Here is a 26108-nt window from a genome sequence, read left to right as displayed (position 1 = left end):
GCGAGATCTACGACTGTGCTCCTATATAGCTACTATCTCAGCTGTATTTCCCCAAACACTGCTGAACGGTAAACTCACCACTTCCTGGGCCTGGTTGTTCTGTTTAATACGGAAACCGGAAACCATACCGAAGTTACATGGTTTCTCTGTAATAAATCAATGATATAATAACAATTTCTGGTTGACCTCATTATGTATTCATGGCTCATATGATAAATAACATCTGCTGAAGTGTGTGTGTATGTGTGTGTGTGTTTGTGTGTTTGTGTGTGTGTGTGTGTGTGTGTGTGTGTGTGTGTGTGTGTGTGTGTGTGTGTGTGGTGGGTGTGTGTGTGTGTGTGTGTGTGTGTGTGAGTGGTGGGTGCGTGTGCGTGTCTCTGTGTGTGTGTTTGTGCAGGGAGCAGTAACAGTATGATAGTTTGTCCCATCTGCCATTGAACATTTAAGTGTCATCAGGACATGTCAAGACACAAGTGTCCACATCATGAAAATGGTGGTAGTGTTTGATTGATTTCGTCTGCTATAGTAGCAGAAAGACATAATCTGTCAAGGTGGTCTGCAATCCCGGTGTGTGTGCGTGCATGTACATATGTGCACGTAGGGGGTAAGTTATGTGATGGATTCATAATGATAGAATATGCATGATCACATTAAAGTTGTTGTTTAGTAGATTGTCCAAGTCTCAACCTGTCCATGGCTGTTGAAGGGATAGAGCCTTAATGACTTTACAAACGCACCATGCAGGAAATTAAGATCTTAGAATTTGTGGTAGCTCAATATAGAGGTAGATGAAGGTAACTATAACTGTGTCAGAAATTGAGAGTAATTTTCAGCCACTTTAATGGAAGTGGTTACATTCTATATGTGGTATATGTACTTCATATAAGTTAACTAATTAATGCATACCGTACTAGATAACTGCATACTATGCTGGCAGATATCGAAATGACAACTATAAGATTTCCTATGTGCTACCTGATAAATGACTTATTTAACTTTAATGCATATATAGAAGCACCAACTGTAGTTTCTTTCTTGACCAAAATTAAAGCTATGTAGTTATTTATACATGTGACAACCTTGTGTATAACACATGTGACAACCTTGTGTATAAGACAAATATTACAACTGGAATTTTGCAATGATTATTCTCATCTGTATGTAAATCATTTCATAGTAGTATTGAAAACATTCCAAATCACACCACAGTTGTACAAAAGAACAGTAAGATTTAAACAGAAAACCAGATATCAAACAGATCTGTTTGATAGTTTTCTACAACATAACAATAATACATTGGTATACAAAAAAACACACGACAAAATGTTAGTTAGGTATCTAAGTGCATGTGGCTTCAAGCAAGTGATCGTTAAGTGGTTCAATAGTTAATGCATTGGTAAAATCAATCACAAGCTAACTACAACTTTGCTTCAGAATCTGGCTTGATAGTGAAGGACTGTGTGTCCACACCCTTAGGATCATTACCTGTGCATTAAGTAATCAATATACGTATAAAAACAAAGTAGTCAATTTAAACCTGGATGCAGTTGGTCACCAAGTTCAGTTATAGAATCCTCATTGATGGACTTGGTTGTGCTAGCATCATATCCAGAATATAACACGCTGTTCTTGTTACAAACACTTGTTTTTGTTTCTGATGCTGCACAGCTGAAAGTTTCAGTAACAGCGCTATTGACTGCATACAGATCATATGCACACCAATAATATTTGATTTTGTGAACTGACATACATACCTCTTCTGAGTGTGGAACTCTGCCGACTCTAAACATGATCAGTATACTCAGGTAAAACACGTATTTATGAATTATAAATGAATTTTATTAACAAATTTTGAAGTACCTTAATTTTCTAAACTACATAAAGAGTTTATCATGTGCATATACAATAATTGTATCTTAGCAATCATCACAAGTACATATGTACGTAGAAGCTTACTATTATCGTTTTATCCACATTAGGTATTGAATTATTGTGCTCATAAACAATATAGTGCTAAAAATCATCTATTATATTTTTTGAGAATTTCTGAAATTATACCGGCATCCAGCAAGTTAATCAGCTTTAAACAGTCTTTCGTTCTTTAACTGGTTGCTATAATAGAATATAATCGTTCTATGTGACTGCTTTAATAGAGTAGTATAATTGTGTTAATTTCTGACTATTCTGAATCTTAATAGAGTCAAGACTTTCTTACAGTTTTATAATTGCTTTAAAATGTCAGCATACTTCCCATTTTGGAAATTATGTTAGTGTAAATTGCTACATCCTTTATCTGCATGTGCATAATGCATATATAATCATAGCAACATTTTAAGGTTATATGATGTTTGCTAATTAATCACTTCTTGACATTCAAACCTTTTACTGTTATGGTATACCTTACTACCAACCATTTTTACACTGATAGTTATATAATGTTATAGCTACACATTGGTAAATACCGTAAACTCCTACCAAACACTATGATATAAATGGTGGTAAAATTGCTGATAGCTCAAGTGCTTATCATAACATCATTATGAGCCATTCCCTTAGCAAAAATAGTTACTGTACGTATTTCAAATCAAAAACTGTATTTTCACTCCATACTCTTAAATTCATTAAGAACATTCAAGATAACTATCTACTACCATAACAGTAATTTTGAGCTTACTATTTGTGAGCCACGTCTACCATGTGAATTCTTGTTACCTGTTATCTTTTCCCAAATCTAAAGCACACAAATATTAATGAATATAATATAGCTAACAGAAGTAGATCATTTAGCACTTCCCACCTTTTCATTTCTAATCACATGAAAGAATAAGATAAACAATCCCTACATTCATAGACAAGAAACTGGATTGAAAATAATTTATGTCCAGTCATAACAACCAACCTGTAGTGAATTCAGCACTGTGAATATCCATGCAAACACACTAGTTTCTTGGTTAACAGCCAGAATACCAAATACCCAGGTGAAACCCAGTAGAGGTAGCAGCACTGAAGTGGCTTTTAAGATGTTCCTACATGCAACAGTAAAGACATTCCATTACTCACAGCTTTTTTGTGACATAATTATTTATTAAAGTAGAAAATTGTTGCACAATTAATAAATGTACGATACGTAGGATGTTACATAACTAATCTATGATCAGCTTGCACACACACACACACACACACACACACACACACACACACACACACACACACACACACACACACACACACACACACACACACACACACACACACACACACGCACACGCACACACACACACACACACACACACACACACACACATAGAGTAAGCACTGGGGATTCATCTAGTGTCCAGATACAGAAAAAATAATAGATGTGTCTCTGAGGTTGCACATGAAGCAGAACAACTTATGTACACATTTAAAAAATCTGAAGATACTCTAATAGAACATCTAACTACTCTAATAGAGTAATCACTTAGTATGTTAGCTCCATATAAAAGCTGTAACATGGTTCTACTCAATACATAATAAAGTTAGTGAATGAGAGCAAAGTTCAACTATAACAGTCAAACTCACTTGACCATTCTTAGACGTGATAAAGCATTAAGCGACATCCTTTGCTTTTGACTGTCATATAAGGCACTTAGTGCCATCAGTAAGAATATAATATTAACCTGAATGACATTTTACAGCATAACACAATCAGTATAGGACTAGCACTACTTACAATTATCACGGCTAACATAGGAGCAACAAAACTCCATATAGTTCCCTTGTCAGTCTTTATCCAGCAACTGTATTACAAGTGTATGTAGATATAGAGGCACAAAAGAGTGACACTCACAATTCATCATGTCCATACTGATCATAAGCCACTCCACCAGTAATGGCCACAATTAACAATGGGATCCCTGTGAAGAGTTTATTTATAATGGCATGCAGAGCACCGTGGAAAATAGATACTGTGATATATCAGTGTACTGCATGTAATGCAATGCTACTATAGTCTGTTCATGTCCAGCTGAGCCCTTGGTTTTTGTTAATAACATGAGCCAATTGCCCAAACATTTAGTAGTGCTGTGAAGCCCAGTATTGTTTATCAAAAAAGCACTTTGATATGGGAAAGAACAAGTGAGATATGAGTGGCTTGGTTATGAGGCTTTAAAACATCCCATATATTTAGTATAGATGATTCAGGTATGCAAACATGAAAAAATACTTGTTCCAGTACAAAACCATTGGGAGTGAACAAATGTTCACCTCTTTGATGTTACTATATTTGGCAGGGCTCAGGTGAATGCAAACTGACTATAATTTAAACATTTTATAATCTGGTAGTAATGTATTATTTTGCTAAAATTCTCCAATTACTTTTGGTACTACTAATCCTCTACACAACATTAGTAAGCTACAAAATTTGGTGTAGTAAGAACTTTACCAATTCTTTACATTTGAATGTATGAGTATAAAGTAACTTCATAATTAAAACATATAGTAGAGCGGTGAAATTATGTCACAAAGAGTACAACTTATATATTTATAAAAAGTTTCATAATTGTATCAAAAAGTGCACAACTATTGCACTATGCCGCTCTACTATATGTTTTAATTATGAAGTTACTTTATACTCATACATTCAAATGTAAAGAAATGGTAAAGTTCTTACTACACCAAATGGTTAATATAAATGATCATAGCTTTGGAATGCAACCACCTATTGACTTCAAATAAAAACTGAGTAGTTCGTTATAGCAGCACCTTTAATTTGAAACTGTGCAAAATGATGCCTCAGGGAGATAAAGACAAAATCGATGAATTATAAAGACAAAAACAATGAATTTTCAATACAAAAATGGCTGTAAAGGTCATCAAAGGTCAAACATGGGATGGCTCTCTCTTTATCTCCTTTTGGATATCCCATGTTTGACCTTTGATGACCTTTACAACCATTTTTGTATTGAAAATTCATCGTTTTTGTCTTTATCTCCCTGAGGCATCATTCTGCACAGTTTCAAATTAAAGGTGCTGCTAAAACGAACTACTCAGCTTTTATTTGAAGTCAATAGGTGATTGCATTCCAAAGTTATGATTATTTATATTAACCATGAAATTCTGTAAGTACTTGCCCATTAGTAATTTACGCCCCAAGGGCAAAGAATTTATGATTTACAAAAATGATCATAACTTTGTAGTGGAATGAGACGCAAACTTCAAACAAAAGTCAATATAGTTCTTAGATCAACATCTTTAATTTGATACCATGTTTTAACAGTGTAAAATAATTCCTCAGGAGATAGAGACAAAAATGACTAATTTTCAGTGAAAAGGTCACCAAAGGTCAAATCTGTGATGGCTCTATATCAAAAACATATGTCACGAGGAGCACAATTTGTGTGGAAAGTTTCATAATTGTATCACAAACTGCACGAAATGTCCATTTTTTGGTGCTATGCCACTCTACTAATACCTAAGAGACAGTGACATACAATAATTTATGTAAACTTTGGTGTGCTTTGTGAGCAACGTTTGGGTATTACAAATCTCATAAGCTTTTTTATATACTCACCCCATCCTATAGCAAGGTAGAACCACTTTTTCTGTCCCAGTCCAGTATTGAACACTTTGACCAGTAGAAAGTACAACATGATACCCTCACACAACATCCAGGTGAACACAGCAGTGAAGAAGTAGTGTAGTAGAGCTGCTACCACTTTACAAGCATACTACATCAACAGATACTGTCTGATTTCCTTTCCCTAAAAGAATATGCTCATACCTTAAAATCCTTTGCTGTCTCAATCCCACCAACAAATATAGCTAGAGCCAACAGCAGTGCTACTGACAGGTTGATGTGTACAAAATTGTGGATCCCTTTAGTAAGTGTCTTGCTGTAATAATTCATTACTATACTACCTACATTATTGTTGGTATGTACACCAACCTGTAGTACACTAGAATTGTAATTGCTACCAGTAAACAGATTATTGATACTCCACAACCAACATAGGAGACTAAGGATAGAATGCTACGTTCCTCTTTTGATATATCCTTTACAAAAAAAATGATTTCCATTGTGGTTATCATGCTGTTTAATGTCTTAGTACACACCTTGTGTCCACCTGACACATCTACTAATACAGCAAAGCTGGTCAAGTGGCTACTATTACATGTAATAGTATTATTAGTAACTGAAATAGTTGTAACTCCTTCAGTATCCCAACCACCTCTGTTAACATTACTAAAATAACCAGAACTTAATGTGTATAGTGTTATATACCTTCCTTCATGTAATGAAAAGTTCCAATAACCACATTTCACTGCTACTGAGGAAATATTAGTCGAGTTTCCCTACACAAAATATCTCTTAGTTAATCTGTATGATTATTACATAATCCAACTCACAATGTTATATTGAAATATTAGTTGTACAGCATTACTAGGTGATGTCGTAGAGACAGATGAGTTTGTTACTTGACTAGATATCACCTCACTGACTGGCCTTATGTTGGATGATCTACAGACAATGTAAACAATTGTACACAATAACACTAGTGATATCAGCATGCTTACATATTGTCACCATTTGGTAAAATATTTCCAATGTTTTTGTACACTATACTGACAACTGGTACAGGATCAATTCCTGAAACAATGCACTACATATTATGCATTTGATGAACTCTGTATGAGGTACCTGTTGTGACAGACTGCTGATGAATAAAGCTTGCAGGTATCAAAATGGAAGTGTTAAAATGATGTTGTTTAGCGTCAGGAAAGTAAATATCTTTTCCATTATTGTCACCAGATAACTCAGCTCTAGTTACTATATAATTATGTAAACAAACATGCATAGTAGTGATGATGTAGCCATACCGATATTTTCTGATTCAATGGTAACTGATGATCCTACCTCATCCAAGTTTACTGCTAATAGCAAACCAAATTTTTCAGAACTTTTCAATAGTATTTGACTTTGATTATGATCCACCTGCATAATTATGCCAAATATTTCACAAGAGTAACATTATTCAATGGCATCACCTCCTGTAGCTGCTTCCACCCCACAGCATTTGTAGGACTAATAATGTTACTAAAGCTATCAGCAATGTTCTAATAAATGAATTATAAGTCACATGGCAGTACATTATTCTACATACCTGGAGTGTGTTTTGTGAGGACAGAATTTCAGTGTTATCTTCTATGGCACTGCATTGAAGCAATGATCATTCAGTTGCCATGCATAATAACAGACATACTTTACTGAGAACTTTAGCACTGAAGTAGCAATTAATAAATCAGATGGAAATTCTGAGGTACCTTCAGCTGTTCTATTAGAAATCCTTGAGAGATTAGCAGTCAAATGATATAGCTCTGACACTGTTAGATATGATCTGTTTGCTAGAATGGCAACCATCTAAAATGTTGGCATATGTACTGCATTCTGTCATGCATACACATGTACATACTTGTAGCATGACATTCCTTAAGTCATTGTATCGATCTGATACACAATGTATTACCACAGGGTTATCCCATTTACCATCAGAGCATAGCCTTGTAGCATTTCCTACATGCATAAACATAGCATAAAATGAGACAAGTGGAAAGCTTAACATGTAATACAATTTCTTTTTTTATTATATATAAATTTTATAATGAAATTTAGCAAAAAAATGGATTTATTTGGTTACTTCATTATGATTATGTTGTGATTATAACATGCACACATTATCATGTACAGTATTCAAAGGTATATATAGTTCCCTTACCAACTGCACTTGGACAAGCAGTAGTGACAGTTGTGTTAGCTCTGGTGGATGACCAAAATATTCCATAATTATTGTCCCTCTCTGCATTGCAGCCACCAGTGTCTGAAACAATACAATTATTAGCTGTCTTAAATACAGCTAGTATATTGATCTGGTACGGACAGATTATTATAATTATTTTAGAATCATTCCAGTAGAACAATCATGATCACTTAATGCTCTGGTAACTGTGCAATATCTATATTACATAGTCACCGTCCCACCTCAGCCTAGCTGGCTTGACTATTTGTATGAATAATAGTAATAGACAATGCATAGAATAATAACATTTGTAATATTAAATAACAATTTCAGTTTTCATCAGATAATGAATGTTATGTTGACAATGAACAACATTTACCAAGATTGCAATTTTGGACTGTATTATATAGCCTGTTTTATATATATAGTAACTTAATATCAAGTCTTTTATGAGGCCTTGACCTGCTACATACAAGCTTACAATACATTTATGAAATTGGTTGACAAACTACTCTACTATATAGCACAAGTACAAAAAGCATATTATACATGTAGCTGGCGTAATCATAATTCCATAAAACATGTGTAAAAATACACAACAGAGAAAGACCATAGGGTACAGTGGAACTTCAATTCAGGTAAGTAAATTGTTGCATAACTGAAGCCCACACATTCGTAAACAGAGTTCTGTTGAAATACTCTAATACAACATACACTTGAACTCAAAATAATCTAATAGAACAGTCGTCTCCAATTTCAGATAAGCAAGGTATGAGGGTTGAATAACTGAGGGTCTGCTGCAGTTATTTTAATCTGTGAATAAAAACTTACAATCATTTTCTTTGATTATTACAGTAGCTTGATAGTGGTCATTAATGGTGACGAAATTATTAGGTGGTGAAGATAAAATGATTGCAAGTTCTAAGTGTTCATCCCCTTCCACAATAAAATCATCATTTATTGTAACATTAAAGTGAATACTGGTCACTCCAGCAGGAAATGTGACAGTGTATGGCCCAGAATCATAATCAACACCTCCTGTAATATTCTCACTGTTAACATGTTGTTAAAAGTGATACTCACCAGTTGCAGTAATGTCATTACTTCTAACTTCCACAGTAATATCAGTTGATGATGGGTTACTGAGAACTAGTACAGGTTGTGCTGGTCCATCATCTTCATCAACACTGTATGCTGACTGGTTGAAGCTCATGGTAATGACTAAAAATATGTATACAAACAACAATGACAAACAAATACGTACACAAATCTGCAAATATAAAATAAGAAGTCTTACACGAACTAAAAGCACTCTAATAGAGCAGTCATATTTAGACAGGCATTTCATGTCATGTGAACACCATTACATAATAAGGGGCATAGCCAGGATTTTTCAAAGAGCGTTTCCAACAGCACCTCTGAGTTACCAGATACAGACATATATGAATCTTGGAATCTCATTAACAATCAAAACCATTATTTTGATTTCTAGTTACAATGATTTCATCTTGTGCACAAAAGTGATATAAGTACAGGAGATCTATATCATGAACCACAGTAGTGGTTCATAAAAGAGGTCGTCTATGTTTGTGTCAAAATCCTAATAGAACACACACTTAAACACCAAGGTCCCCCAACCACAAAAGAAGCCTTGGAAGTTAATTTGGAAGAAGTTTAGGTCCACTGGAAAATATGAAGTCTAAAGGAATGAATAAAAGTCCTTTTTTAATTTCTGAAATATGCCATTTGTTCATCTAGATCTTCTTATTATTATTATTAATTTTTTTCCACAGGGCTAGAGCAAAATGTGAGTACTTTTTGAGGAAAAAAACTACATAACTTTCCTTCCTATGTCTTTTTCTAGGCTATATTTTTAAACATATACTACAGTGATAACACCTATTCTCAAGCAGATTTACTTCTTGTAGGTTCACTTTGCCATTGATCTTCTGACTTAGTTTCTGCAAGGGTAACCAATGTGTTAATATGTGTTAATAAGTATCCAATCTATTTATGTTAACAAGTTCATTTGGAAACCTTATATCATTACCTATATTTAACCACGGTATATTAAGTTCATACCAGAACAACAATGTTGTTGTTGTGTACCACTGGGTACTTGACTTATTGTGACCACATAGCTACACAGATCATAAGCCATACTATTGCTGACCACAGCATGCTATACACTGCCTATAGTTGGATATGTCAAAGTTGTATAGTACAAAGTTCACTCAATAGTAATGAAACAATACACTAGCTGTTGTTTGCTAACTCTGATAATATTAACTGACTACTTAACTACTGTACATGATGACTAACTTGATATACATGTTTAGTGCTGTGTAATATTAGCAACTCTTATTATCATGTTAGCTATCCATAAAATTAATGGATTTATAAAAAGTACACAAACTAGTGTAAAAATAATTTTAAAAATTAAAACATGGGAATAGAGAATTAGAGATAGCTGAAAAAGTAAAGAAACAAGAGTCAAACAAGCCAGCGTGTTAAACACACAGAGATCTCTCAAATAAACATTCATTCTTAGTACTTATCTGCCTCTGATTTATGGAGAAACTACTGTTTTTTTCCTTAGTTTCTACCATATCCATTGAGTCCAAATAGAGATCTCTGTGTGTTTAACATGCTGACTTGTTTGACTCTTGTTTCTTTACTTTTTTCAGCAATCTTTATTCCCATATTCAATTTTTAAAATTATTTTTACACTAGCTATAGTATATATCTACCCAATGACTAAAAAAGCTGCATATATATATGAGCAGTACAAGCTCACGCTCAGTTATCATCAACCTATATACATTTGCAAAGCTATAATGTCTACTACCATAAAAACCCAAAAATTCAACATCATTTCAGCTATGAAGTTCTTTCTCTAGAAAACGTCTTTTATTTATATGAATACTTAATGAGACTGCTCTATCTAATTCCGGTAATATAACAAGAGTAAACTTGACTGCTAAGTTTGAGTATCTCGATCTTTAAAATACTTTTCAAGAGGGTCTTTGTACAGATCCTTCCCTGAGAGACGAATGTAAGTTTTATGTTATTATAATTACTTGTTGTACTGTATTGCATGTTGTAACTCACTCACTTTTGTGCTATGATGTGTTCCTGGTTTATATAAATTCTTGGAAACCCTTTTCCCTACACCTTTGATAGTTGTAATAAACTGTACTGTACTGCTGTAAAAGGCATGCACTCATGCATTCAATCAAATGTTGTCATCTACTGTTTGGACATAATACATACGCAGTACACTCTAAATAAAACAAAATATATTAGTTTTATGATTTTAGTGAGTTGGAAAACTTCTGCTTAGTGAAACAACATCTAATTTTTTTTTGCAGCAGTTATTTTCAGACACAGAAATTCATCTGAAATTGCTTGTGCATGTACCGTATATGCATAATACACCACAATATAGCTACTTGATTCATATGTAAACTCAAATATAACTCACAATCATTTTCTTTAATTGTCACAACAGCTTGATAATGATTACCAATGGTAACATTGTTGGGTAGTGACAATGAATTCAAAGTTAATGAAAAATTTTGATTCTCATCCAAAACATGGTCACCCTTTATTGGAATGTTCAATGTAGCTTTGGTCACTCCGGCGGGAAATGTGACAGTGTATGGTCCAGAATCATAATCAACACCTCCTGTAATATTCTCACTGTTAACATGTTGTTAAAGGTGATGTTGGTCTACTCACCAGTTGCAGTAATGTCATTACTTCTAACTTGTACAGTAATATTAGTTGATGATGGGTTACTGAGAACTAGTACAGGTTGTGCTGGTCCATCATCTTCATCAACACTGTATGTTGACTGGTTGAAGCATACAGTAACAACTAACATGATATAAACAATATATATAAAGTATATAAAATATATATAGGTAAAGCACGTAACAATACTTATATTAAAACAAAAGATACTCTAATAGAGCAGTCATACATACATCCCACCAAACTAATAAAAATGACAATTCAAAAACAACTGGACAAGTCAATAATTATGTAATAAAAAGAATAGAATCATTGAATGCATTTGAGCAATATTTCCCATTCAATAAATAGTAATAACTCTAGTCATGCTTACAGTAAGATTCATATTGCTTAATATACATGTTCCATTGTGTATTTACAAACTAAAGTACATGCATATTTATCACTTACAATCATTATTTACTATTACCACAGTGGTACAATCAACATTGCCAACTGTGAACCCACACGGCAAAGTACCTCCATCAATGGTGAGATGAAGGTACTTGTTATCTTCTAATACATCATCATCGATTATTGGAATATTAAATGGAACATTGGTTACTCCAGCAGGAACTGTGACATTGTATGGTGTAAAGTTATAATCAGTACCTTCCCCTGTAGAGCGACACATAAAACAAGAAAAATCATTACATATAACTTGAGTACTAAAATAATAACAATGACCCTCACCTGTGATCAATACTTGTATAGTAGTGTTGGTTGATAGTGGGTTGTTGAGAATTAACATGAGCCATACAAAACCATCACCTTCACTAACACTATGAAGTGACTGACTGAACCTTATCACTGTAATGTACATATGAACCTGGCAAAAGAGTCTGTACTGCACGTGCATGCCATGTATATATGTGTTGTTGTTTAGCATTAGTATAGAAAACCATTCTAAGGTTTTCTATGTTACTATTCCTTATATTATTGCTCAAATCTTTCACAAAAGATCAATGCCCTGATGCTCACTGAGTGCAGTGGTGTGAACTGCAGTCATCCTATTCTAGAATTAAAGTTATGATATACATCTTTACCCATAATTTTGAAACAATGCCAGTTTTACATGCAGTGTATAGATAGATTTAAGTATACTATTATGATGTGTATACCTGAAGATCCCATCAGCCATCCTGGGTGACCATATCCTTCAAATTGTTTATGCCTTATGAAAACTAAAAAGCCGTAGACCACAACTGTCAACAAGGCTGATTCATTATTATGAGTAACTTCAAGCACTCCATCTGATATGTTTAATCTGATTTGTGTGGCATATGCTTCAATTGAATCATTTCTTACAATTGGTATCCAAGTATATGCCTCAAGTGACTGCTCTATCCCTCCTACTGTCAAAAATATCTTTTCTGGTTGATAATGTTCTTTCACTACTACAATGTTAATGATATTTTTGTAACGTTGCCAGTTGGGGTGATGAAGGGTGGAAGAAGTAATAGTGTTAGTGTAGTGTGCTTTGGGAGGTATCAGTATCATCATTGGATCACCTCGTTGATCTTGTCGATGTCTGCTTTGACTTAACTGTGCCACTAGAATCTTTGTATTTGAATAAATTGTGCAGAAGTTACTATCATTTAAAATGACAGTTACAAACTCACCAGCATCAATTTTATAGTTACTTATATTTGTGTGGCACTCAATTTGTACATGAGTGAAATCATAAGCTGCAATTATTTTAGCAATATAAAAATCTCTAGTTTCCAGTGGAGTTATGTAATATACTCTGCCCCACAACTCTGTAGGCAGCATTTGTTCAACCAGATGATCACAAAATCTAGCCTCTTTATTAGCAACCCAAGCACACTCATGTCCACTGAAAACAGATACTGGCTTACTAGTAACTACTTTGGTCCCTGTCAAGTCTATTTTCGCAGCAACATACATTATCTGTAATCTGTTGATTTTGTATGAGTAAATTTGTCCAGCCATAAGTGCTAGCCATTCAGAAGTATTGTTTATCTTGACGAAAGCAGACACTGGAACTGTGACTGTTACTGTTGTTTCATTTTCTGTGCCAACAATCACCACTGAACCATCAAATGTTGCTGTATTGTTAATTAACTCTGAACCCACTGACACTGCATAGTACACATATTCATTGATACATAGATCATTGGTTGGTAATGCAAAAAATGTGTCAATGACAGTGTCACCACTACTCTGACCAATGACTGAAACTTTCTTGCTAGTGGTCATCAGGTAAATTCCTTCTTTGGATGCATTATTTTGTGGATTGGGAACACTGTATGATGGCGCACTAAGACTTTGTGGTAAAAGCACACTGTTCTGAGAATTAGCGACCATTGTTCCATTAGTGTAATATCCTGTAACAGGAGCCTCAATGTTGTAGTTTACTGGTTCCACTTCGTTGGTTATCATCATAACAGATGGTGCAGACCCAAATAAAGGGACATATCCCAGATAGAATTTGCTGCTTGTTGTACACTTTTCACCTGTAAAGGAGGACACATGTTTAGCATATACATTATACTTCTGTATCTTTAGCTTATATGATTCATAAAATATTTCATCAATGCTTAGTATGTAGGTTATGTGATATCTTTGCCTTGCTCCACCTACTTTTTTTGGTTCCCCTAAAATTGTGATACCAATGCAAGGCTGCAGTGATATTAATGTCAACTACTCTTAGTATTGTTACTGATGTTTACATCACTGCAGTCATTTCGTGACTTTTAATGAGGCATCTTTTCACACTAGAAAGGCCAGACTTACAGTTTAGCTGCTTTAGAGAGCTGGTACACCTGGCACGAACACATCCGCAAAATAGCAAGACAATCATCTTGCTTTATGAAGTTCTATGTTGTAGCATAGTACATATTCATGCAATAACTATTAAGAATCTGTAGCTATGACTGTGTTATAAGCATGTAAATGTTGTGCATGCATGTTGACCACATGTTTAATGTATGTATCTGGTACATGCACACTATAAGGATTGTACTTATGGAACATGCAAATGTGCTTGCTCACTGTACATTGGATCAATGCTATAATAATATGTGACAAATAAGAAGCAATAATATATATTATACTATGTACTATGTTACACATAATCGGAACATGTACATACCAGTTTCTCCTACAACTGTTTGGTGTGACAACAGCCATATGTATGCACATAATTATATCACTCATTAATAATACTATGTGTTGTAGCAATCAATGGATACACAGCTGTGTCTCTAAGGAATAAATGCATCTGTCTCTTTGGGTGAAAATGCATAATTACATCACAAGCTAGTAATAAGGTGTAATACAGTTAGTTCTGCTCTGGAGCACAAGTAAATTAAACTGAGCAGTCACCATTACCAGATGATTTCACATGATTTTGTTTTTAATTCCTTAATAATACGTGTCATGTATAGATAAGGTAGTGTTATCTACTTGTGGCTTTGTGTTATTAATTGCCTCACAACTCAATACAAAACTGTTCATTAACACCTTTATGGTGACTGCTGCTATCCTGTAATGGGTAACAATAAACAGTCTAGTCACAATACAGTCTTTATAAATTATGTTAATTTGTGCAGCACTAGATTATGATAAATGAGTTAAATATTATTATGTATGCATACAGGTATATGTATGATGCGATACAACTGATTGTGTACACTTATGGGTATGCAAAGAATTAGTGTTGTTTTAGTACAGCAAATTCATTTTAGTTTAGTTCTAGTTCTTGTACCCATAGTCCACTACAGTTTTAGTTAGTTTTAGTTCTAGTACCCCAATTCCACCATAGTTTTAGTTAGTTTTAGTTCTAGTACCCCAATTCCACCATAGTTTTAGTTAGTATTAGTTCTGGTACCCCATATTTCTGTAATTTTAGTTAGTATTTAGTTTCATTTTAGTTAGTGTTAGTTTTAGTGTTAGATATCTTCACCTATACTAACCTTGGTAGCACCCCCTAGACTTCCAGAAACTTTAGATTTGGTGTTTTGATAGATTTTTCAATTTTATTTCCCATTTTATATCAATGAGGAAAACCGTACCGAGAATCCAATTCTTCAATTAATACACGGAATTTGCTGTTATCTACTAAATTCAGTGGTAAATTGTTAGCACCTATAAAGATTGTAAGATGAAATGTAATATAGCCTTATGTTTATTGTTATTAGAGTTGTACAATTTAGATCCTAAACTACGTATTGGCAAGGAGGACTGTTTCAGTTATTAGGGTTGTACAATTTAGATTCTAAACTACGTATTGGCAAGGAGGACTGTTTCAAATGGCTAGAAGAACCTCTCCCTTTGTCTTTTCAATTTCAGCTGTTTCAAAATATTTATAAGTGTCAGTATGGCATGTCTTCAAATGCTTCTTCAAGTTTATAGAATATTGTCCTTTAAATTCTTTATATACCACAAATCAAACCATCAGTACTTTTCACAGTACACACACTTTTGTCCTTGATCTTATCATGCCTGAAGTGGTTCCACACTCCACTTGACTTAGGCCTTCCACCTGGTTCAGCACAACTTCCACTTGCCATTGTGCACAAATGAACAAAAGCTCTATATAGAATGCTTAAATAACCTAAATCAGCAGAATTAATGCTGAATAACAATGTTTTATAGTAGCATTTGCAGGCATCACCATCTTCAAAGAAAAGTGTTAAGTGGTTTATATAGTGCACAATACCTTTTTATGTAGGATTGCTTGAGAAACCTTTCAGTTAGTTCTAGTTCTTGAGCTAAAAGTTTTAATGGTTTTGGTTTAGTTCTAGTTTTTGAATCAAAAATTGAAAGAATTTTAGTTTAGTTTTAGTTTTAGAACTAAAATAGATCATAATTTTAGTTTAGTTCTAGTGTACTAGAACTAGAATTAAATTGCTGTACTAAAACTAGATTTAGTTCTAGTTCCTAAAACAACACTACAAAGAATCACTCTCATTGCTTTACTTGTCTAGAAGATAGTGATTTGAAATGTGGGTATACTATTGTCAATTGACTACCGCTAGCTGACACAATCACTAGATGGTCAGTCAATTTACAAAAGACTTAAATATATAATTTGAGACACCAATTACAAGAGTGATATTAGCAGACTATGTGTTGATTACATCATACTCATACACCAATTACAGTACTTCTTAATGTATTACAGAGAAATGTCTTTACATCATTACTAAATTTATCTGCTTCATAGAATCATGTGTACATATGTGTATTGAGTAGACAAAATATCCACATATTGTAGTTACAAGACCATGTGGTAATCTACAACCAACTAGTTACATTGTAAATTTATCATTGGTATTAGCTTTTCAAAGTGATTATAATTTATTATTGTAACTGTCAATTGATATGTTGATTGTTCAGTATTTGACACCTTCTTTGAAATCATTCAAGCTTAACCACAATGTCATATAGTTAGCATATTGGTTTACACCTGTGTCTGTGTGAAGCATTACATTTCTGAGGTAGCTATGGAAATTACAGTGTTAAGAGTTTTTTTCTATATATAATGACAATTAAGATTTCTGACTGAATTTGTGAGAATCCAACATGTAATTTGCACACAGGAGATTGTGAGAGATTGTGTCTTAAAGTATTCACAGGTATGTAGTCATAACTCAGACCAAGGTTATGACCACCAAATTATCACAGTAATACATGTTTTTTGGAGTAGCTACAACAAGCAGCTTATACAGCTTCCCTCAATTTTAGATATTTTTCATGATACAGCTATACACCACAAGTATTTCATAAGGGGTAGAGGGTGGAGTGCCAGGTGGGTAATTACTGAATAGCAATCAAAGTTGAAGGGCAACACAGTGGAAGTCAAGAGTCAAAAACCAGCCTCAATGGAGCTGCACATACGTAGTTGAAAATACTTCATACCCTTGTTATCTGATACTACAGAGACTTTTATCTACTCACACCAGTCCAGTGCCAATAGAGCACATCAGGTATCAAGTATGATTATTTAACAATTTGGTTTGGTAGATCCAGTCATATAACTATGTATTACCAAGAGTATATATAATGGGGAGGGAAAGCAGTCTTTATCTCATCACTTAAGATTAGCTATAGGTAGGATAACATTGGTTCTTCTTTCTGAGGTTTTTCTACAAGTGCATATAGTTTATGTAAACTCTGTAGTAATCTAGTCAACTGATGGAATTGCATACTATTTGGGCCAACCAAAATGGCATACAATTTTCGATGTGACTCGGTAGTATTGTTTAGGTACAATCAAGCCCAAATCTGCTATAGAGTGATCTGAAATGCTTCTGACACATTTTACGAAAGTTTCTATTGAACGCGTTACTTACTATAATAATGCCTTCAGACAGGATAAACTCTAGTGGTTTCTTTGCGATTCAGAGTTGCTTGGGCTAGGTGTTGATTTGCAGTTAGCACGTGCCTCCCATTTTAAAACACTTTTTTTATTGTAATGGTCCCTTAGTAGCTTTTAAAACATCATTACACCAACTTCTTACAATACAAGCTCAATATTAGAGTAAAATGTTATATTTGTGCACTCACTGCTTTGCAACTAGAATGCCCTATCTTGACAATAGCCTGCAAATAGGTAATAAATTTTCCACTGTTCTTGTTTTGTTTCTTAGGCTCATATTTGTGACTGGATCTGCAAAACTGAAGAGAGTTTATAGCCTTCCAATTATTCAACTTTGACTTATCATAACTCCTCATGGTTTTAACCTATCAGTGGCTATATCACCTTAAGATTTAAATGGTAGTATGCTAGTACTCCTAGCAGTATAATGTGACCAAATTTCAAGCTAGTACCTTATTCCCAAGTCAAGTTATGGGTTGCTAAACACATGCAATTTGAAAGGCTGTAAGACACCTTTTTCAGATCAGATCACATTTAGAAGTTGATTTTTTTGGAAGCAGTCTTGACTTGTGATGACTGACATTTTTATATATGCATATATAAGTACTGAATATTGCATACTATAATGTTTACAAAAAGGTATGTAACACCTCAACATGATATCAGAGCAAATTTTTCTTGAAAATGTTTAAATTTGTTTTTAGTTATGGGTTAGCTAACTCTGCAGCTAACTGACTAGTTACTGCAGTATTTGTGAGTTGCAACAAGTCACAGCAACTAGTTACTGCACGATTTAAAGCTACAGCTTGTGGACTAGCTAGTTATGAATGGTGAGAAAAATATATCACATATAAATACAAAATTACAAGATTACCTATAGTTATAGCAATAGAGGGTTGCTAGCCACTACTTGGGAAATCACCCGAGACTGTGTATGCAGCTGGATTTGCAAAAGGAGTCTTATACACACAAAAGCAAAAGCAAAGCCTTCAGCTGCTGCTACGCAGTCACGCTGCCCAGTGGCCGGCCAGCACTGGGGCACCTGAATGCCACTCAGGTGCTATGAGTCAATGCAGGCATGCCCTCCTGGGGCAGGACTGGTAACCCACAGGAGGCTGTACCATGTCTCACAGGTGAAGGTGTGGGCACCTGAAGTCCCACCTGGACCTTCAACTGCTATATGAGACATGGACAGTTGAGCATTTGCTTCCCCAGTTTACACCAGGTACCCATTGATGTTACAGCTGGGTGGGCTGCTTCCCCAGTTGGCACCAGGTCACCAGGTACCCATTTTAACAGCTGGGTAGACTGGAGCAGTGTGAGTAAAGTTTCTTGCTCAAGAAACAACAACAACAACACCAAAGTTTCCCAGCTGGGAATCGAACCTGGAACCTTTCGATTACAAGGCAGATGCCCTAACCACTTGGCTATGCTGCCCCACACAACACACACACACACATGCAATGGTCACGCAAACACACATGGTCACGCCTACCCAGTGAACCAGCACTGGGACACCTGTGTGCTACACTCAGGTGCTAGGAGTCAGCACAGGCAAATTCTCCTGGGGCAAGACTGTAGTAACCCGCAGGGGGCTGTACCATGTCCCACAGTGGGCACCTGAAGTCCCACCTGGACCTTAACCCACTGTGTGAGACATGGACAGTTGGCATTTGCTTCCCCAGTTAATAACAGGTACCCACTGATGTTACCAGGTCACCATTTAAGCAGCTGTGTGGACTGGAGCAATGTGAGTAAAGTTTCTTGCTCAAGGAAACAACATACAACACTAATTTGGTGTAACCGAGCAATGAACCAGGAACCTTTCGATTACTAGCCCAATGCTCTAGTCTGGCATTTGACTATGCTGCTTGGCCACACACACACACAAAGCAAAAGCAAAGCCTTCAGCTGCCGCTACGCGGTCACGCTGCCCAGTGGCCGGCCAGCACTGGGGCACCAGTGCACTACTCAGGTGCTATGAGTCAACGCTGGCATTCCCTCCTGGGGCAGGACTAGTAACCCACAGGAGGCTGTACCATGTCTCACAGGTGAAGGTGTGGGCACCTGAAGTCCCACCTGGACCTTCAACTGCTATATGAGACATGGACAGTTGAGCATTTGCTTCCCCAGTTTACACCAGGTACCCATTGATGTTACAGCTGGGTGGGCTGCTTCCCCAGTTGGCACCAGGCCACCAGGTCCCCATTTTAACAGCTGGGTAGACTGGAGCAGTGTGAGTAAAGTTTCTTGCTCAAGGAAACAACAACAACACCAAAGTGACCCAGCTGGAAATCGAACATGAAACCGCCTTTCGATTACCAGGCGGACGCCCTAACCACTTGGCTACACACACGCACGCACGCACACACACACACACACACACACACATGCACACAAAATTGATTCTGTAAACATAGCTAGCTAGCTATATGCTTCAAAAAAAATACTAGTTAAAAATTACCTATTGCATGTTGGCTGGAATGTCGTCAATGCTTGACTGTGTGTAAAACACATGCACCCCTTTAGTTTTTCGAATCTGGTTGGATAAAGGGCGGGCGGAATCAGGTTGAAGCACCCCTAGATGTGCCGAGTCCAGCAGGGGCGTCAAAGTAAAAGTATAGCTAACTTAGCTAGCTATAAGGTTTATTTATTTTTATAATGCTTTATAGTACACACATACAAGCATGAGCTTAGGTACACACACAGATACAAGAATTGACAATACACATGGTGTACTAAAGGTCTGTAGGCTTGTTCCTACAACCAAAAGTAGTAATTATAAAATAATAATAAAAGAACACATGATAAATTGTCTAAAACAGTGTGTAGTTAATCGAGAAATGATCAGTAACACACCAACTACAGGGACAGTGGTAGTGCAGTGTATGGGGGTTGAGGGGGTCAAAGTTATGAATGAAATGATTCCAGAAGTGGGACTTGACTCTGTTCCTGATAGTGTCAATAGACAGATTAATGTCAATTAATGGAAGCGCATTCCATAAGCGACAGATCCTTACAAAGTAAAAGTGTCGTTGCTTGTTAGTGGTGGAGGGATTGTGATGTAATTTGAAGCCTCCTGATCTGGCACTGGTAGAGAAGGAAATGAAATGATGAATGTTGAAACTACTGGTTGGATTTTTGATAGATTTGATGAAAAACATGATGTCTGAAAGTTCAAAGGTGTACATTAATGGGAGAAGCTCTAGTTTGAGAAGTCTAGTTTTATAGTCGGAAATGTAATCGTTCAAAATATACTTTGTGGCTCGTCTCTGAAGATGTTCTAGGTTTAATCCTAATGCCGCCGAAGGCAGCCATATAGTTTATACTGAGGGGCGTAAGTACTACATGTTCACTACTTTTTAGTTCAGTTCGCTTCAAGAATGAAGGATTTTCAGCCAAAAAGTAGAGAGGCTTTTGCCCTGGCCTGTCTATGCCGGATGACTCTGACGCCCTCCGTTGCACTGCTTGAAGTGTGAATCAACTGTGCATGGTCTTATTAAACTTACGTACATAAATAGCAACAACTAGCTATAGCTACTCACCATTAGCACTTGTGCCTTGCTGTATATCGAGGGCTAGTGTAATCATCATTAGTAATAATAGTACGCATTGCGCAGCCATCGCTGCCACCCGGCGGCCAGTCAACTCAGATCTTGGTAACTAGCTATAATAGATTGATTGGCTGGGTTTCGCTGCAACTAATTCTAGCACCGTAGGGCACCGCCGGTAGCTAAGTAATGTTGTAGGGAATATTCTAGCACTGTGTACACTCTTAATTCTAGCCTTAAGTAATGTAGGGGGGCCGGCGCCCAACGACTCCGCATGACGTTTTACGTTAGGATACTCTCGTGTCAATGCACTGTAATGAAGTTCATACTAATGGTATACTCCCTGTGGTCACTTGATGATCACACTTCTGAAGTATGTACATCATGCTAAGTGACCGCAGGGAGCATATACCATTAGTAGCAATTTCCAACCAACCAATTTTTCATACAGTGCGATCCAAAACAAGAAATGAAACCAAGATTAAAGCTATTACACTTTCTAACTGTTTTCGTACTGCAGCCAAAAAATTCTGGCAGTGGGTGGCATCTATTAGACGTTATCGTATGTCATTACCCCCAATTTTTAATGGTGATACTACTGTTACAAATGACTGTGCTAGAGCAGATGTGTTCAACAAGTACTTCTATTCTGTTTTTACTGATGAAGATTGTTCTGATTTAAGTTCTTTGAGAACCGCTAGTAAATTATCATCTTTTGTCGAATCAATTACCTTTACTACTCAAGATGTCTATCAAGAATTATTACAATTAAATCATAATAAAGCTTGTGGTCCTGATTTATTAACTCCGCTGATATTAAAAAAGAAGTGCTGATTTTATATGTGAGTCCCTATGTAATTTGTTAATCAAAGTATGCCAATGGGTTTACTTCCCAAAGATTGAACTACAGCAAATGTTGTACCTATTCACAAAAAAGGAGATTGTCGAGTTGCAGCAAATTACAGACCCATCAGCTTAACATCTATTGTGGGGAAGATTATGGAGAGAATTATTTGTAGGAAACTAACAGAAGTTCTGGAAAAATCAAATCGCTTAAGTGATGCACAGTTTGATTTTCGTTCCCGTCGTTCAACAGTATCATTACTCTTGTCTGCTGTACATGATTGGAGTCTATGTTTGGAACTACGTAGTAGTGTACATTGTGTCTTGCTAGATTTTGCTAAGGCCTTTGACTCCGTGGCCCATGAGCATCTTCTTCTTAAACTACAGTTATTGGGTATTGATGGTAAGCTACTGCAATGGATACGCTCCTTTTTAACACACAGATGGCAACGTGTTGTTGTGAATGGTGCTTATTCGGATTGGTTAAGTGTTAGTCAGGAGTTCCTCAAGGGTCTGTTTTAGGCCCCTTGTTGTTTTTACTATATATTGACGATTTGCACAGTGTTGTCAAGCACTCTAAATTGAAACTGTACGCAGATGATGTCACCTTGTACAAGGAAATTAAGTGTGAATCTGACTGTAAATTGTTACAAGAGGACCTTGATTGCATTTGTGATTGGGCAGACAAGTGGCAACTTCGATTGAATGCATCCAAGTGTGATGCTTTTCTTATTTCAAATAAACGTAAGAAAATATCTTATGATTATTTCATAAACCGCTCTCTTCTATCCTGGAAATCCTCTGTGAAATATTTGGGAGTTTTCTTTCAATCAAATTTGTCATGGTCACACCACTGCAAGTATGTTGCAGCCAAAGCCAGCAAGTCCTTGAATTTTCTACGTCACACTTTATGGGGTGCTACAACTGAGACCAAATCCATGGTCTATAAGTCCTTAGTGCGACCTTCACTAGAGTACGCTTGCACTGTGTGGAATCCTCACACTGTTTCTGATAAGTCCACAGTGGAATCTGTCCAACGACGTGCTGCATGTTGGGCCTGTGGAAGTCGTTGGTCACCATTACATAAGTGTTGGAATAAATCTTCTAATGCTTGTTTACAAGAGTTACACTGGCCAACACTGTCATCTCGAAGGAATTATTTGAGCGTGGCTATACTTTATGACATCCTAAAAGGTAGGTACGATTCTTTGGAGCTACCAAATTACTGTAATTTCAATACATCTTGTACCCGAGTGCATCCTCTCACCCTTGTTCCGCTACAGTCTTCAATTCTTATAGACATTCTTTCTTTGTGAACACTGTTTTCTTATGGAGCACTCTATCGTGTGACGTATTTGATCTCAGCTCATCTCAGTAAGTTTCGCCAAGCTGTGTATAAACTGTTTTGTTGTATTTATATGTGTATGTGTTCTTTCTTGTTTTTGTAGCTGTGTTTTCTCTGTATTTGTCCCCTCCGTTTTTGGTTTTGTATCTTCTAGGGAAACACCCTTGTACAGGCTCTGCCTTTTGGTGTCACTCTGTCTTTTTTTGACAAATCAGATAAATAATAATAATAATAATAATAATAATACATATTTTTGCTACTTGAATTACACACCTTCGATAGGTGGGGACTATTCTACGGAACGGAACGGAACGGAACGGAACGGAATGATGGACTAAACTACGGAACGGAACGCTTTCTCAAATTGAAGCTTGCAACTTACCATTGCTGAAACTGCCCTTACGAGTTATCAGTGGCACCTCCAGTGGGTGATTAAACATAAGATAATAAGAATTAAAGGATCGATTGTGGGTTCTTGTTGGTTGTCATTAGTAACGAAGTATTAATTGTGGGATGAGCTGTATCAGTGATGTTCATCCTTGGTTCATCTATGGATATACCAAGAAGGGCACTTTATGTGAGCTGGTTTGCTCATTTTGACTTTAGAAAACAGTCTGGGCCGGCTTTTCAAGTCATATGTCAGTGTACAAATAATGCACCTATCAATGTTAAGCCCCACTACCCCCCTCCCGGGCTTACTAAGGGATTAGTGGGGGATTTTCGCCGATTTGATCAGAAATTTTGCCCCACTAGTGGGGCATTTGACCGTTCGAAATTTTAGGCGTTTGCTTTAGCTTGCGAGCTATGAGAATTGATCTGTTTCCTAAAGTTTATTCCAGCGATACTACATGGAGATTTGATCACTAGTTGTTCTCCAGTGGGTGGAGAATTTGATTTTTCAAAAAGTCAAATCCCCACCATTTCCCCCACTACGCCCGGGAGGGGGGAGGTGGGGGATAACATTGATAGGTGCATAAAGCAAGCAGGAAGACACTGGTAACAGGAAAGAGCCAGCTGAATTAAAACTTGAAGAATTTTGTGCAGTGTGAGAGGAGCAAATATTTTGGCAGATCGCAAAGGGGCTATATTCTGCGAACATCACTGAATTGTATGCATGGAGTTATTAACAGCCGGTGCAGTGAACTAATGCTGTATTCAATATATAGTGAACTGATTTTTTCTGTTGCACAAATTCAAGGATGTGTCTGACTGCTAGCCTTGAATCAGCCAAAACTTCAAGATCAACCAAATCTCAATTATAAGCCTAGCTATGTATGTGAAACCATGCCCATAGCCACCAGGCAAATGTGATTTGGACCAAGATGTGTGTGTAATTTCAATGTATCTAGTCAGACCGGAAATGGAACACTCACATTAATTACATACCACCTAAGAATCCTAGGATTTCTTAAGTGTAACATTTCACATGCTTCACTTCAAACAAAACAGGTTAAATTTGTTCATCTATTTTCAAGTGATTCCCAGTCCAGCTACATGGTCCATGAAATTACAGTGGGATCACATGTATTTGTTACAGTGTGGGCTGCTCTGTGTTGGATCTACTCTAGAATTGAGATTTCAAGGTAGGCTGCCAATGTACCGACACTGTTGTAGCATATTTAAGTGGAGGACAAATGAATACAGTAATGCTAGATTATTTAAGTATACAAATTTTTCATAATGAAATTGATATCCCATTTTGATTTGTACCTCCACTTTGCAACATATTCAAGAACAAGAAGTTACCACCCTTTTAATCTCCAACCGCTGTCATTAAATAACCAAGATCTCACCAGTCCTTGTTTTTCCATCTACAATTTTGCTTTGGAACAATAATTATCTAAAGGCTCTAATTCATATTTAGTATGTAAATCTGTAATTCACCTTGTTGTGGTTTTACTAATTTTATTCTTCATTTCTTTTGAAGTTGTACAGTATAGGTAAACAAAGATAAATTTTCTCTCCCATCTTATTCTAGGACTGAGAAAAATTTAATTATTTGTATACAGGCTCAAAATTGAGAAAATATAAAGTGAATTAATATTATACAGTCAGTTTGCTTTTGGATATTTAATGTCTCCAAGTGTAACAAAAATTCAATGAATCCATGCATGCATCTCATCGCTGGTTGTCTGAACATTCTGCAAGTGATACCTCACTCAATCAACCATATATTCTGTTTATTAGACTGAATAAAGTCATGATCACCTAGACTTTTCCTGTCACCAGTAACTTTCTAGTTAATTTCTCTGTGGATATTACACTCTGAAACTGAAGAAATTGAGTGGTCTTCTAAACTATTTATCTTGTCAAGATCACCAGAAGCAACTGACATCCAATCAGCTACTGTATTATGATTATGATTATGATGTGATTTGGGTTGAGGCTTAGAAGCCTGTACACCCATTCAATTACATACATACACATACATAAATTAGATGCAATAAACAAAA

At 36.1% G+C, this 26108-nt stretch overlaps 1 protein-coding gene across 1 annotated transcript; it reads right to left on the bottom strand.

Moving 5' to 3' along the window:
* Positions 1–1393: 1393 nt before the first annotated feature.
* Positions 1394–21659, bottom strand: LOC136259966 (uncharacterized). The gene is made up of 31 exons (XM_066053547.1): positions 21462–21659; positions 12692–14047; positions 12264–12380; positions 11982–12188; positions 11517–11654; positions 11260–11463; positions 8859–8996; positions 8607–8813; positions 7755–7856; positions 7452–7552; positions 7242–7399; positions 7143–7191; positions 7027–7095; positions 6859–6973; positions 6680–6808; positions 6556–6628; positions 6388–6499; positions 6263–6333; positions 6094–6211; positions 5927–6033; positions 5762–5873; positions 5552–5708; positions 3830–3896; positions 3713–3779; positions 3562–3659; positions 2900–3026; positions 2798–2839; positions 2675–2731; positions 1755–1782; positions 1538–1696; positions 1394–1485 (listed from the first exon to the last, which is right to left on the bottom strand). Exons 1-31 carry the CDS (start codon positions 21538–21540, stop codon positions 1418–1420), a joined length of 4632 nt encoding a protein of 1543 aa, XP_065909619.1. The 5' UTR covers positions 21541–21659; the 3' UTR covers positions 1394–1417.
* Between the last annotated feature and the right edge of the window lie 4449 nt (positions 21660–26108).

Source organism: Dysidea avara, chromosome 7 (genome assembly GCF_963678975.1).
Source record: "Dysidea avara chromosome 7, odDysAvar1.4, whole genome shotgun sequence".
In the NCBI taxonomy this organism is placed as follows: Eukaryota; Metazoa; Porifera; class Demospongiae; order Dictyoceratida; family Dysideidae; genus Dysidea; species Dysidea avara.
The sequence above is the reverse complement of the archived record's forward strand: the minus strand, read 5'-3'. Positions and strand labels throughout refer to the sequence as shown.

Coding starts and splice junctions, on each gene's coding strand:
- LOC136259966 (XM_066053547.1), bottom strand. CDS start 21,540: ATGGCTGCGCAATGCGTACTATTATTACTAATGATGATTACACTAGCC. Junction 8,814..8,858: donor TAATGACATTACTGCAACTG/GTGAGTATCACT, acceptor AGAATATTACAG/GAGGTGTTGATTATGATTCT. Junction 3,027..3,561: donor TCACGTCTAAGAATGGTCAA/GTGAGTTTGACT, acceptor TGTTGCATGTAG/GAACATCTTAAAAGCCACTT.